Here is a 13684-nt window from a genome sequence, read left to right as displayed (position 1 = left end):
ATGGACCTTTGGCCCAACACTAAGTGACAGAGATGCGGTAACTTGGCTCTGCACATGTTGGTACAGGTGTGGTATTCCCTTTTTAGAAAAAAAATTGCGGCTGGGTACCTTCCACTGCGGTGTCCCAATTGCTACAAATTTGCGGAAGGCCTCAGAGTCCACCAGCTGGTATGGTAAAAGCTGGCGGGCTAAGAGTGCAGACAAGCCAGCTGTCAGACGCCGGGCAAGGGGGTGACAGTCAGACATTGGCTTCTTACGCTCAAACATGGCCTTCACAGAAACTTGGCTGGTGGCAGATGACTGGGAATGGGAACAGGTGGTCAAGGTGGAAGGCGGAGTGGAGGGTGGTTCAGACGGGTCAAGGAGAGCAGAGGTAGAGCAGTAAGATGCTGGACCAGAAGGAGTGTGGCTTTTAGTTTGCCTGTTGCCTTTGAGGTGTTGCTCCCAAAGTGCTTTGTGCTTGCCGCTCATGTGCCTTCGCATAGAAGTTGTACCTATGTGGCTGTTGGGCTTACCAAGGCTCAGTTTCTGACTGCACTCATTGCAAATTACAATGCTTTTGTCAGAGGCACACACATTAAAAAAATCCCACACTGCTGACTTTTTGGAAGTGTGCGATCTGGCGGTAACAGTAGAAGTTGGCGGCATTGGCGGCAATGGCGGGTGCGTTGGCCGGCTGAACACAGGTGCCGATACATGTTGTTGCCCTACTGATCCCTGCGGGCTGTCCTCCCTGCTTCTTATTCTCCTACTGCCTCTCTGACTCTCCGTCTCTCCATCTGAACTACCCTCCTCTTGCTCTCTTCTACTAGGCACCCACAAAACATCAATCTCCTCATCATCATTCTCCTCAGATGCATCAATTTCTTCTGACACATCACAGAAGGAAGCAGCAGCGGGGACCTCCTCCTCATCACTCATTATGTCCATCTCTGTCGTGTTCTCTGCCAGAATTAAATCTGGTGTAAGGTCCTCATCTCCTTCATCTTCTTCTGGCAATAATGGTTGCGCATTACTCAGTTCAAGAAACTCATGGGAAAATAACTCCTCTGACCCCAGTGAAGAAGGGGCACCGGTGGTGGAGGAAGTGTTACGTGGGGTGGCCATAGCAGTGGAGGATGAGGAGGATGTTGTGGTAAAGTTAGAAACGGTAGAGGATGGGGTGTGCTGTGTAAGCCAGTCAACTACCTCTTCAGCATTTTGGGAGTTCAGGGTCATTGGCTTTTTAAAACTGGGCAATTTGCTAGGGCCACAGGATTGCATAGCAGCACGGCCCCTAGCACGGCCTCTGCGTGGCGGCCTGCCTTTGCCTGGCATTATTTTTTAAAAAACAACAACAACAACAAAAACTCAGTTGGTTTTTCTGGAAACGATAATACACACAGCTAGATGGCGGGTTGAAGAAAACAGTGTGCAAATAATGCCTACAAGGTCAACGTATACACTACTACAGCGGTGGATACGGATTACGTAAAATATATGAATGCTGCTTGAAAAAAAGTAACTCAAGTGGTTTTTCTAGAGACGATAATATTATCAATATTTAGACAAAATGTGAACAAGGTCACACAGCTAGATGGCGGGTTGAAGAAAACAGTGTGCAAATAATGCCTACAAGGTCAACGTATACACTACTACAGCGGTGGATACGGATTACGTAAAATATATTATGGCTGCTTGAAAAAAGTCACTCCGGTGTTTTTTCTGGAGACGGTAATATTATGGATATTTAGACAGAATGTGAACAAGGTCACACAGCTAGATGGCGGGTTGAAGAAAACAGTGTGCAAATAATGCCTACAAGGTCAACGTATACACTACTACAGCGGTGGATACGGATTACGTAAAATATATGAATGCTGCTTGAAAAAAAGTAACTCAAGTGGTTTTTCTAGAGACGATAATATTATCAATATTTAGACAAAATGTGAACAAGCTCACACAGCTAGATGGCGGGTTGAAGAAAACAGTGTGCAAATAATGCCTACAAGGTCAACGTATACACTACTACAGCGGTGGATACGGATTACGTAAAATATATGAATGCTGCTTGAAAAAAGTCACTCCGGTGTTTTTTCTGGAGACGGTAATATTATGGATATTTAGACAGAATGTGAACAAGGTCACACAGCTAGATGGCGGGTTGAAGAAAACAGTGTGCAAATAATGCCTACAAGGTCAACGTATACACTACTACAGCGGTGGATACGGATTACGTAAAATATATTATGGCTGCTTGAAAAAAGTCACTCCGGTGTTTTTTCTGGAGATGGTAATATTATGGATATTTAGACAGAATGTGAACAAGGTCACACAGCTAGATGGCGGGTTGAAGAAAACAGTGTGCAAATAATGCCTACAGGGCAAATAATGCCTAAAAGGTCAACTTATACACTACTACAGCGGTAGTAAAATAAAAAAAAGTAAAATAAAAAAAAATGAATATTAAAAAAAAAAAATTAAAGTTGGTGCTGCTGAACTACTAGGAGCAGCAGATTAGCACACCAGTCCCACTCCCCAACACTGCTAGACTAATAGCACTGGGCTCTTATAGTAGTAGTAGTAGTAGTAGTAGTAAAACAACAAAAAAATAAATAAAAGCAGTCCTTACAAGGACTACTGTTATTGCAGCAGTCAGCAGATGAGATCAGAAGCAGGACAGCTGCCCACTGCAGCTACATACAGAGCACTGCAGTAGAAGGTAGATTACTAGCCAGCAAAGCTACCTAAGCTTAAATGTCCCTCAAACCCCTGCAGACTTCTGTCCCTCCAATAACAGAGCAGTATCAAAACGATTACTAGCCAGCAAACTTTCAACTGTCCCTGAAATCACTAACAAGCAGCAGCTCTCTCCCTACACTATCTCTTCAGCACACACAGGCAGAGTGAAAAAACGCTGCAGGGCTTCGGTTTTTATAGGGAAGGGGAGTGGTCCAGGGGAGAGCTTCCTGATTGGCTGCCATGTACCTGCTGGTCTGGGGTGAGAGGGCAAAAAAAAGCGCCAACAATGGCGAACCCAAAATGGCGAACGTCGCGCGACGTTCGCGAACTTCCGGCGAGCGCGAACACCCGATGTTCGCGCGAACAAGTTCGCCGGCGAACAGTTCGCGACATCTCTACTGTGCGGTGCACCGCGATGTGCGTATACGCGTCAATGATGTCACTGATGTGATGACTGAGAGAGGCAGAGAGCTGGCGGCCTGCTTGGTGTGGCTCTCGCTGCTCTCAGCCTTGCACAGTTGCACTGAACTGAAGACATTCTTTCTATTACTATTGTTTAAGAAAAAAGAAACCCCACCAAATAGAGGGTTACTATATCTATACCAAGTAGACTCAAACCATAAATTACAAAACCAAAATAATTAATGATGATAATAATTCATTCATAAAGGTGCTGACTAATAAATTAGGTAAAGTGCTAGTGCAATTAAATAAGGTGAGAACAATCAGTCCAAGGACTGATAAAAAAAAAAAAAAAATTGGATTATTCCTGAATCCAAAGGGTGTATTAACCCACCAATAGATTCCAATAACACCCCTTAATAAATAAGTTCATTCATTAATTATTATATAAAGTGTGGTTAATCAAAATAGATTTGGCAAAATGATATTGCAATAAATTACACCAATAAAGTGCAGTGCAATAAATAGGCTAAAAAATGAGGCTTGGTAAATGATTAAATGGTTAAAAAGGATTTTAGTAAAAAATGTCCAGAAGAAAAGGTTTTTTATATATGGGTTGAAAAATTATTCGGTCATAAAAGTCATAATTTAGATTTTTTAAAAAAATCATAATTATGATATTAAAATTTTGACTTTTTGAAGTCATAATTATGAGTTAAAAAGTCATAATTATGAGAATAAAAGTCATAATTTTGACTTTTCAAAGTCATAATTATGAATTTTAAAAGTCATAAATCAGAATTTTTTTTTTTTGCTGGCCCCACTGCTCTTCTGTAATTTTTAAACCAATAAGGTAACATTTTATGTTTTTTTAAATTGTCAGTTTATCAAGTAGAAAAATGATAAATCAGCCTCCCCATGTAACCATTCTTGCAGCTGCATTCTTTTTTTACACTTTATTTTCCTGTATGTAAAACTACAGTGCTATGTGTTAAGAAAATTATCAAGATCAGTACTGTGACTTATTTCAGGTACATTTGGCTCACTGTAAGACAGGTGCAAAACAGCAATGCAGCAATCTTTTGGGTATAGTTGGATTAGAGTTTCTCACCTTATGCTTTTTAATAATTGAACCAGATGTTAAATCTTTTCTAGAGGAGCTAGATCCATGGAGTCCAGGATGTGCTTTACCAGTTTGGCATCCCACAGGGTTTTCAGGTTAATGTTGGAATCAAACAGTGAGGCAGATGCTGTATGTAGCTGTGTACGTAGGCAGCCCCTTCAGGACTATCCCAAGTTAAACACATAGCCTGAAGTTACATGCCAGGTGTCGCAAATGGAACTCTGGGGAAAGCCTGCTAAAATTGGTACAGCCAAAAGCTGCTTTCTTTGCTTAATATGCTATTATAATTCTTTTAAGTCAATGCATGTAAATTCGTGGAAAGTTAAATATAAACTATGAAAGTTTAATTTAACAAAAAGCAAAAACAAGAACACAATTGGCAGTGATTAGAAAATATTTTTGTCAGGCATGGATTTGTGGCAAAATTTTGCATATTGTCATAAACAATTATTTTTATAAAACCATGGCAAAATGTAGCCACGAAAGTTTTCAGTGCACAAAAAATGTGTCAACAAAACGTCCATTGACCTGATGTATTTTGTGTTCAAAAAAGTCGCACACAAAAAATCCATTGATTTTAATGTAGTTTGTGCAGAAAAAGTTTTGAGGAAAAAAGTTTGAATTCGATATTCGAATTTGAAGTATTTGAATTCGATGGTCGAGTTTCGAAGTATTTTTTACTTCAAAATTCGACCCTTGATAAATCTGCCCCTTAATGTTAACAAAAACATGTTTGTGTCTCTGCCCTACAACAATTTGTAATGTTTAATAAATAACAGTATGTATTTAAAAAGTAACTTTTGTGCTTCACAGAAAACTGTATGCCTCTTATTTTGATTGATTTGTTGATTGTTTTAGTATATAATCTTTTTGGTTCAATGTATACACCCATCCATTTATTTGTTACCCGCATTAAAATCTTGATACCACGGGTGACAAATCTTCCTGAAAATGTATTGCCCTTCCCTAACATTAATTGAAATGAAATTTTCTTTCAGCAGTTCGGCTTAATAATTTCCAGTAATTTTACCACCTTTAGATGTCTGGTTGTTGTCAGTAATGGCACTAACATAAGGCATATGCCTTGCCTGATTTAGCTCCCTGTGCCCAAGTGGAATATATAAATAAATTGTATATAATGTGTTTCTTGTAACTATAACCTTTTGTCCAGTCTAGCACATTTTTGAGCTGGATGACTCCTTATGAATGGAATTTGAGAGGGTATCATTACTTTTAAAACCCAAAATTTTTAAAATGTAAATATTTATATCATTTTAGATATCACAATTCTTTATCAGTAACAAAATAAATATTTATGTATCTTCTTTTTATTCTTTATTTCACATAGCCATTTTCACTGGGAGTGAGTGAGGCTCAGCTCTACACATGGACAGATGGCCTTAGAAGAAAAGACTGGCATGACTATGAGAGTATCCAGAAGGAAGCATTGCGCTCAGGTAACAATGGCTGCTAAATGAACATTTCGGCTTTCCTTTTATCAAGTATCAGTTTCTGACAATAGGTATATACAGTATAGTATTTTTTTTCTTTTTTAAAGAACGTTTTTACTTTGCATCAAAGTCAAAGTCGTAGTAGCCTATTCGATGGTCGAAGTACCCAATAATTTATTTCGAAATTCGAACTTTTTGCACTTCGAAAATTCACTCGAATCCACTTCGACCCTTGATAAATCTGCCCCATTAAACTCAAAAACTGGTCAATCACATTTTAACTATGGCTTGTATCACAATAACTACAAAATGGAAGTCAGCGGCAATACCTTCTATAATGGAGGTTCAAAGAAAGCTTTTTACAAATACTGTATGAAAGCACTATTGCAAATATTCAAAATACGACCACTACATTTCTTGCCATTTGGGCTCCATACAAATTATTGGCAAAACCTCCCAATTTAAAGTGTTTCTGAAATATCAACTATATGAGCTTGGGGTAACCCAGAAGGGTAACTGTCTTCATTTATATGAAAGTAATTTATTGCTTTTAGGGAGCACACCACCACCTGCTACCTTTTATTAAAAAAGGCTAGTTATTAAGTGAGCTGTGTAACTGTACCTAATGGAAGAAACATAGCTTTAGTTTTTTTTGTTCCTTTTTTTCCTTTATTGTTCCTTTTTTTTTAATTGTTTTAGAATTACTAAACTTTTTTGTGTACCTACGGTTAACACACTGCATACTACACTAAGGGTCGAATATCGAGGGTTAATTAACCCTCGATATTCGACTGGGAATTGAAATCCTTCTACTTCGAATATCGAAGTCGAAGGATTTAGCGCAGATAGTACGATCGAAGGATTATTCCTTCGATCGAACGATTAAATCCTTCGAATCAAACGATTCGAAGGATTTAAATCCAACGATCGAAGGAATATCCTTCGATCAAAAAGAGTTAGGCAAGCCTATGGGGACCTTCCCCATAGGCTAACATTGACTTCGGTAGCTTTTAGATGGCGAACTAGGGGGTCAAAGGTTTTTTTAAAGAGACAGTACTTCGACTATCGAATGGTCGAATAGTCTAACGATTTTTACTTCGAATCCTTCGATTCGAAGTCGTAGTCGAAGGTCGAAGTAGCCCATTCGATGGTCGAAGTAGCCCAAAAAAAACTTCGAAATTCAAAGTTTTTTTACTTTGAATCCTTCACTCGAAGTTAGTGAATCGGCCCCTAATTATATACATATTTAGTTGCATTTTTGGCTACAACAAGGTTGCTTTCTCATTGTGATGCTTAAAATGACATGCTAAATGTAACTGTGAAAAACTTAATAAAAATGTAAGTTACAAAAAAAGATATCACTAATAATAAGGCTATATTAGCTCCTTAAACTCCTCACATGTTCATTACTAAAGACTACATTGATTTTTTTTAATGCCTGGACATATGCATTAATTTGTTTATTTAAATATTTAAAACCATCTCTTGAGACTCAAGTTCAACAGGTTTTCTGCAATTTTATTGAAGGTCAAATATCATTCAAAGAACAGGGTTGTTATAATCTGCCTTTATCTTTCCCCAAAGGAAGCATCCCAGATATTTTGACAGGACTGGAAAAGTTACCACTAATTACACTGGCACCAGTATGCACATGTCCTGCAGTGCATACTCTGGGAAAGAAATGTATAATGTAAAGGAGAAGTCAACTAAATATTGCTACTCAAGGCCTTTTATATCAACTTAGACCTACTTTATGATAATTTTCTAATAAAAAGATTAATTTATGGAAATAAAAATGTCAATTAATGTCAGAATATTTTAAGAAATAATAAATTAAGTAAATGTAATATTTAAATCAATTTTCATCATGCAAATCTTCTTCTTCAAAAAAGAGAGCGTTTCACCCTAACTGTATTCCACTAGGAAAAAGGCTGATAGAAAAAAAGCACACAGTATGAGCAGTAATCCTTAATGTGTTATATTATGTTTGCTTAGGGACAATATTCTTCCCAATTAAAAGGGCAACATATCCTATGTGGTTCATGCAGTCTTAATTAATTCTGCTATAGTTCATCTTGGAAAACAGATTGGGTACATCTAATTAATTCTTGAAATGAAGTTAATGAATCTGGTCAGCAGTAATTTCCCACTTCTGACTGTAAATAAAGAATGAATACAAATTAATAACATCATTATTCTTATAATATGTGGATGATTGTGTCATCATTTTTAAACCAAGTTCCTTTGGTCAATATTTATATTTGCCATTTTTTCTAAACCTTCTCAGTTAGTTGGATTTAAATATTAAAGGGCCCTTGGGTCCCAGGGGTCACACTTTTGACAATGGCAGGTTTTCTTTCAAAACCTGGTAGCAGCCATTACCTTGACCTTCTCCCTGCATACCTAGTATTAATATTAGAATATATTATATTTCCCGCGAAATTCGCGAAACAGCGAAAAACTAGCGAAACGGCGCCGGCGTCTAGTTTTTGACGTGGGCCATTTTTTTGATGCCGGTGAATTTTCGCAGCAGATTCGTGAATTTATTCGCCGCCGGCGAATTGCGGGAATTCCCATGCAAATTCGCACCTGGCGAATAAATTCACTAGTAGATTATTGTTCAGAACAGGTTTTTGCTTTCTGTTTGCCTTGCTCCTTGATATACTCAGATACAATGTCATTGCCACAGGTATGGTATCCATTATCTGGAAACCCGTTATCCAGAAAACTCAAAATTATGAGAAGACCATCTCCCATAGACTACATTTTACTCAAATACTTCAAATTTTTAAAAAGTGTTTTCTTTATCCTTGTAATAAGAAGACAGTAGCTTGTACTTCAACCTAAGATATAATTAATCCTTATTGGAGGCAAAACAATGAAATTCAAAGATTCAAATTATAGAAAGTCCCCTTATCTGGAAAACCCCAGGTCCTGAGCTGGATAATAGGCCCCACACCTGTATTTAGAATTATTTAGTTTTCATAATCCTGATGTACTAAGAGGCAAATGATATGACAGGATATACAATTCATTTAAGTAAAAACATGGCAAGCAATATTGCTGGAAACTGCTATTTGTTTGAATGGACCAGTAAGAGAATTTATAAACAATGAATAAAACAAATATTTAGGTGGCTCTACAGATGAAGATGAAGCATGTTTTTTGACAGCCTTGTTTATAGCAAGGTGAAAGGTTTGTACTTAAGCATAGACAGAGCAACAAGAAATGCTAAAAATTAGTTTAGCCTGTGACCTATTATTATTGCTTATTGTGCATACCATTAGGAGTACAGCAGGGGATGGAGTAAATTGCAGTAATTGTCAAGTTTAAATTGTGCCATTGTGGGTTATGTAAGAGAAGCCTGACCCTCCCCATGATTTTTTCCCTTTCGGTAATGTATTTGAAATGGAAAAAAGTACAACATAATGTACAATTTGTATTCTATATGTGTAGCAAATGGATGTTTATCATCATATTTTAACTAACATTGTGGACTTGTGGTTCATCACCAATGGGAGAGCCATTGATTACAGATATGTTTGTAGGGGACTAATAGGGTTAACTTTCATCTACTGCAGTAAGTCTTGGTCAGTCACCGATGCCCTCTGGGAGGGGATTATTCTTCATTTTTCCTAGGGGTTTACATCCATTTCTGGTTCTGTTCCTGTATAAAGAGGCAGTGAACATGCACCCAGTGTCTTTATGGATTCCACCATAGCAGGAGGTGGATAAGTAAGAGGGCATGTGCTGGTCAGATGCTCATTAACAGAGCAGGCTTGGTATGATGTTCTAGGAAATTTCTTTTCAGTGAGTCAAGTTGGTGTGAAATTGAAATCATCCCACTAACACCAATGTTCATTGCCAGTTTATTGGTCCCTTTCCCTGCTGGTCATTTTGCCTATAATAGGCGTTTCCTCTGCATATTGACCCTTGTTTGCATGCTCAGTTTACTGAATAGTGGACTTTGTTCTGCATCAAGCCTTACTGTGGTGTGCCTTGGACTTTATCTTCACCTTGCCTTGATTTGCCAGTGCCTACATTCAGTTAGCCCTTTTTGTGCCCACTTTTATGTTTATTCTTCTAAATAAAAGCTAATTTCTTTTATGAACTCCTGTCGTTGGTTGTTGTATGATTAGGCCACTGATCATAACACTAAGGTGGAAGTAGGGTTCAGTACAAAAGTCCAATATCCAACCCAAAGGTAACAACCCTAGTGAAGCTCAGGTGCAGGGACCTAGTGAACATGGATTTGAAAGTACAACTAGCAGACTAGTGTAAAGGCTGTGCGAGGACATGGGCAAAGCGTAAGAGGACAGACACACCACTCCTTAAATTAATAAGGTTCTTTATTGCAGAATGACAACTTCCTCAGAGTTTAGATGCTAGCCAGCCTGCACTTAACAGTTCTGCCTAGGAATGATGTCAGGGTTGGGCACTGCTTCTGCTGGTCACTGGAACATGTGGGTACAAATGTGATGGCTGTGATCTTCCATGTATATAAAAAGACTAAAAATGTGGAATTCTTGGCAGGAAACAGCCCTTGTTGTAAATACAGAACAGGGATTGATTTCTTTCTGCCAACCACAAAGGCAGCTTCCAGAGAGGGCCAATCGCATGACATTCTGAGTTGGCCATTATGGATACCAAACTAGCCTTGAATTGTAATAGGGCCATTCACAGCTAATACTGCTAGGCCAATGACGTGCTGTTTGGTGAGCATGCTTAGTTTAGTCAATGTATAGGTTCCAAACAGTGCACAGCTCTTACAAATTACTTGGAGCCAACTATGTGTATTGTATTACTTATCACACAGAGGGTTCTGGCTTTGTTTGCCCTCACAGTGGGGTCAATTACCTTGGGAGGACTGGAATGTGGACAGGCTACACTTAATATTAAACAGGTTTTTTTTGACAATTATTTATCCTTGCAAAGCTTTCTCTGCAGGGGTTCCATTTGACTATGTTGGTGAAACTACCAATTAATCATATTCTGTTAGACATCCAGTCACTCCAGTCTTTATACATTACGTTTTTGCCTAACTAACTATATTAGAAACATTTTTTATTTTGCACAGCCTATTTATTTACCCAGTTTTTATTTTTACAGTGTAGCATTGTTCTGCTATTCAGTAGCTGCAATAAAGAAGGGATTCTATTTGATCCCCCTTCTACTCATTACATATGTTTACACTGTTTAATTACTCTTCCAAAAGATAACCCTCTAGAAATATTTGCAATATATACATTTTCAAGCAATATTACAAAAGAGCACAGAACTAATAAATCTAACACAAGACCCACTGAACAGGTCAAAATAGCATGAGTACATGAACAGTAATATGAATGGGATTTTATGACTTATGAATAGATTTCCCAGAGTGATAACAATACGTAATGGAGCTCATGAATCAGTTTCTCTTTGTTAGCTGACATATTGACAACCCTGAAAGTCCTGGACTATTTTTATGCTCCAAATAATTATAACTTATTAACAAAAAAGTACATAAAACAAGAGAACTCCTAGTTAATGTCTTGCCACTCAAGGAGATATATTTATCACAGCATTACAACACCTTAATTCAGGTTAAGCCCTAATTTTGAGAAGAAAATTGGGTTTTTTATATACCCACTCAAGTAATCAAAATGCATTTATGTATGAAAGGCAATTATATTGTATGAAGATCTTACTGCAATATATAACTTTCAAAGCCATGGCACACATATATGTAAAAGGGATACTTTCTTTTTTCTATAATTGGGAAGTGGTTGATCATTCTGTGGTTCACGTTACCATAGTTATTAATTACTCTGTCGAGAAAAATACTTGTATATATAATGGTCGATGCAACATCTAGATCCCTGAATCACCTTACTAAAATTTTGCTGCTGCTACATGCAACTATAGGAAGACAACATCGGCTAAATGCACGGATAAAGTAAGTAAGAAAGAAGGGCTTGGGTTGCTTGAGAACTGGGCTGATTTTTTCTTGGTGTACAATATATATATATATATAGCTGTGAGAATCTGAACATCAAAGGAAACCAAGTTCTCTTTTATACCTTCCATTTAATAACGAATGCTAAAATTCTAGTCATTAAACTCCGGGAATGAGCACAAAATGTACGAAATACATGCCCTGCATACAAGTTTAGATTAACAAAGTTGAGCACAAAAAAAGTGCATTTAGTATAGGTAAATCTAAAAAATGCATTGAAATGAATGAAAATCTTCATAGTCAAAACAAGTGCAAGCATTAAAATCAACTGAGAGGGGGGTGGGAGTTCAACACTGGTTCACAGCTAATTGCATAGACCCATAGTATTATAAAGTAGAAAAAACTTTGAAGTACTCATGTATTCTTATACCATGAACGTCACAAAATAGTTTCTTATTTATTTAGTTCATCTTCAATCAGAGTAAACCTTAGAGTGAAAAACGTCAAAAGCTACTATAAATATGTAGAAAACCTATACAAATAATATTAATAACATTACATATGAAACAAAAAAACAGGGGCATCCTCCTATTCTAAAGTCTGCAGAGACTGGTTGTTAAATCAGAGCACTTCACCAGAAACTGGTAACAATTCATTAGAGCTTTATTTTTATTCATACTAAAATTAATTTGTTTAATCAAATCTAATTACAGTAAATTGTAAAAATTTAAATTGAGTAATTGTTTGAAATTATTGTGTGCATTTTCACAAATTTATGTGATTCAGTTGTTTTACCTGTTGTTGCCTTTCATCACAATGAAATTCAGTTGTTTTACCAGTTGTGGCCTTTCATCACAATGAATTGGGTTTTTCTGGCACTTTGTTTTTCACAGGAAATTATGGCCTCGCAGGCAACAAAGTGACCACCATGTTTACACTGGCAATACAAAAGCTGACATTAGTTGGGAATTTGGCTTCTCCAGGTCTCCAGTTGACTTTGTATGGCTCTAAAACATCAGCCTGCTGACCAACTTCTGGCAACTTTATCAATAGGATAAAGTTAGGATAAGGCTTGTTTTAGTGCATTTTATCTATTGTGCTTCAAATTGTGGGAAAAACAGAAAAATACTTGTTATTGCTACTACTTTCAAGTCAAAATCCTTATTTATCCTTATTTTATGTTGTGAACAACACTGGTCCTATTCTAATTGGACTAGTGTTGATAGTGGAGTACCGCAGGGCTCTGTACTTGGTCCCTTGCTTTTCAACTTGTTTATTAATTACCTGGAGGTGGGCATTGAGGGCAGTGAGGTCAGTGAGGTTGTGGAATGCACTGCCGGGTGATGTTGTGATGGCTGATTCTTTTAGTACCTTGTAGAGAAGATTTATCAAGGGTTGAATTTCGAATAATAAAAAAAAATACTTCAAAATTTGAATAAAAAATAAAAATCAACTGAAATTTATTTAAAAAAAGGTTTTTTATGTGAATAGGCCATTTTCGTTAGAATTTGAATCATAAGAATTTAAGTAACACCATATTCGATCAAATTCGATCAAGTTTTTTCTAAAAAAAATACCTTAGATTTTTTAAAGTCCACCAATTGACTCCAAGTAGGTTCTAGGAGGTCTCCATAGGCTAAAACAGCAATTCGGCAGGTTTTAGATGGCGAATGGTCAAAGTCAAATTTTTAAAGAGACAGTACATGAAAAATTTCAATATTCGAATTTTCAAATTTTTTTCCAATTCAAATCAAATTTGGACTATTCCCAAAAAATAGCTCGAAATTCAAATTTTTTTAATTTGAATTTTCACTTTGATCCTTGAAAAAATCTGCCCCTTTCAAGACTGACTTAAATCTGCCCCTTTTAGAAATGACCTGAATGATTACTTGGACAGACATAATAGCAAAGACTATTGTGATACTAAACTCTATAGTTAATATAATTCCATAATTTATGTGAAAGTATTTATCCCAATGTGCTTTATTGAATTCACCACATATATCAAAAAAAAAAACAGTACAGCAAGTGAAAGACAATTTATGCAGG

General features: G+C 37.0%; 1 protein-coding gene across 1 annotated transcript in view; it reads left to right on the top strand.

The window, feature by feature from the left end:
* The window catches only part of LOC108698938 (polypeptide N-acetylgalactosaminyltransferase-like 6), a 547280-nt gene that overhangs the window by 148144 nt on the left and 385452 nt on the right, over window positions 1-13684 (top strand). The window contains exon 2 of the mRNA XM_041589177.1: window positions 5595-5703. Coding sequence (XP_041445111.1) covers window positions 5595-5703 — 109 coding nt within the window. The remainder of the gene's footprint in view (window positions 1-5594; window positions 5704-13684) is intronic.

Source organism: Xenopus laevis, chromosome 1L (genome assembly GCF_017654675.1).
Source record: "Xenopus laevis strain J_2021 chromosome 1L, Xenopus_laevis_v10.1, whole genome shotgun sequence".
Lineage (NCBI taxonomy): Eukaryota > Metazoa > Chordata > Amphibia > Anura > Pipidae > Xenopus > Xenopus laevis.
The sequence above is the reverse complement of the archived record's forward strand: the minus strand, read 5'-3'. Positions and strand labels throughout refer to the sequence as shown.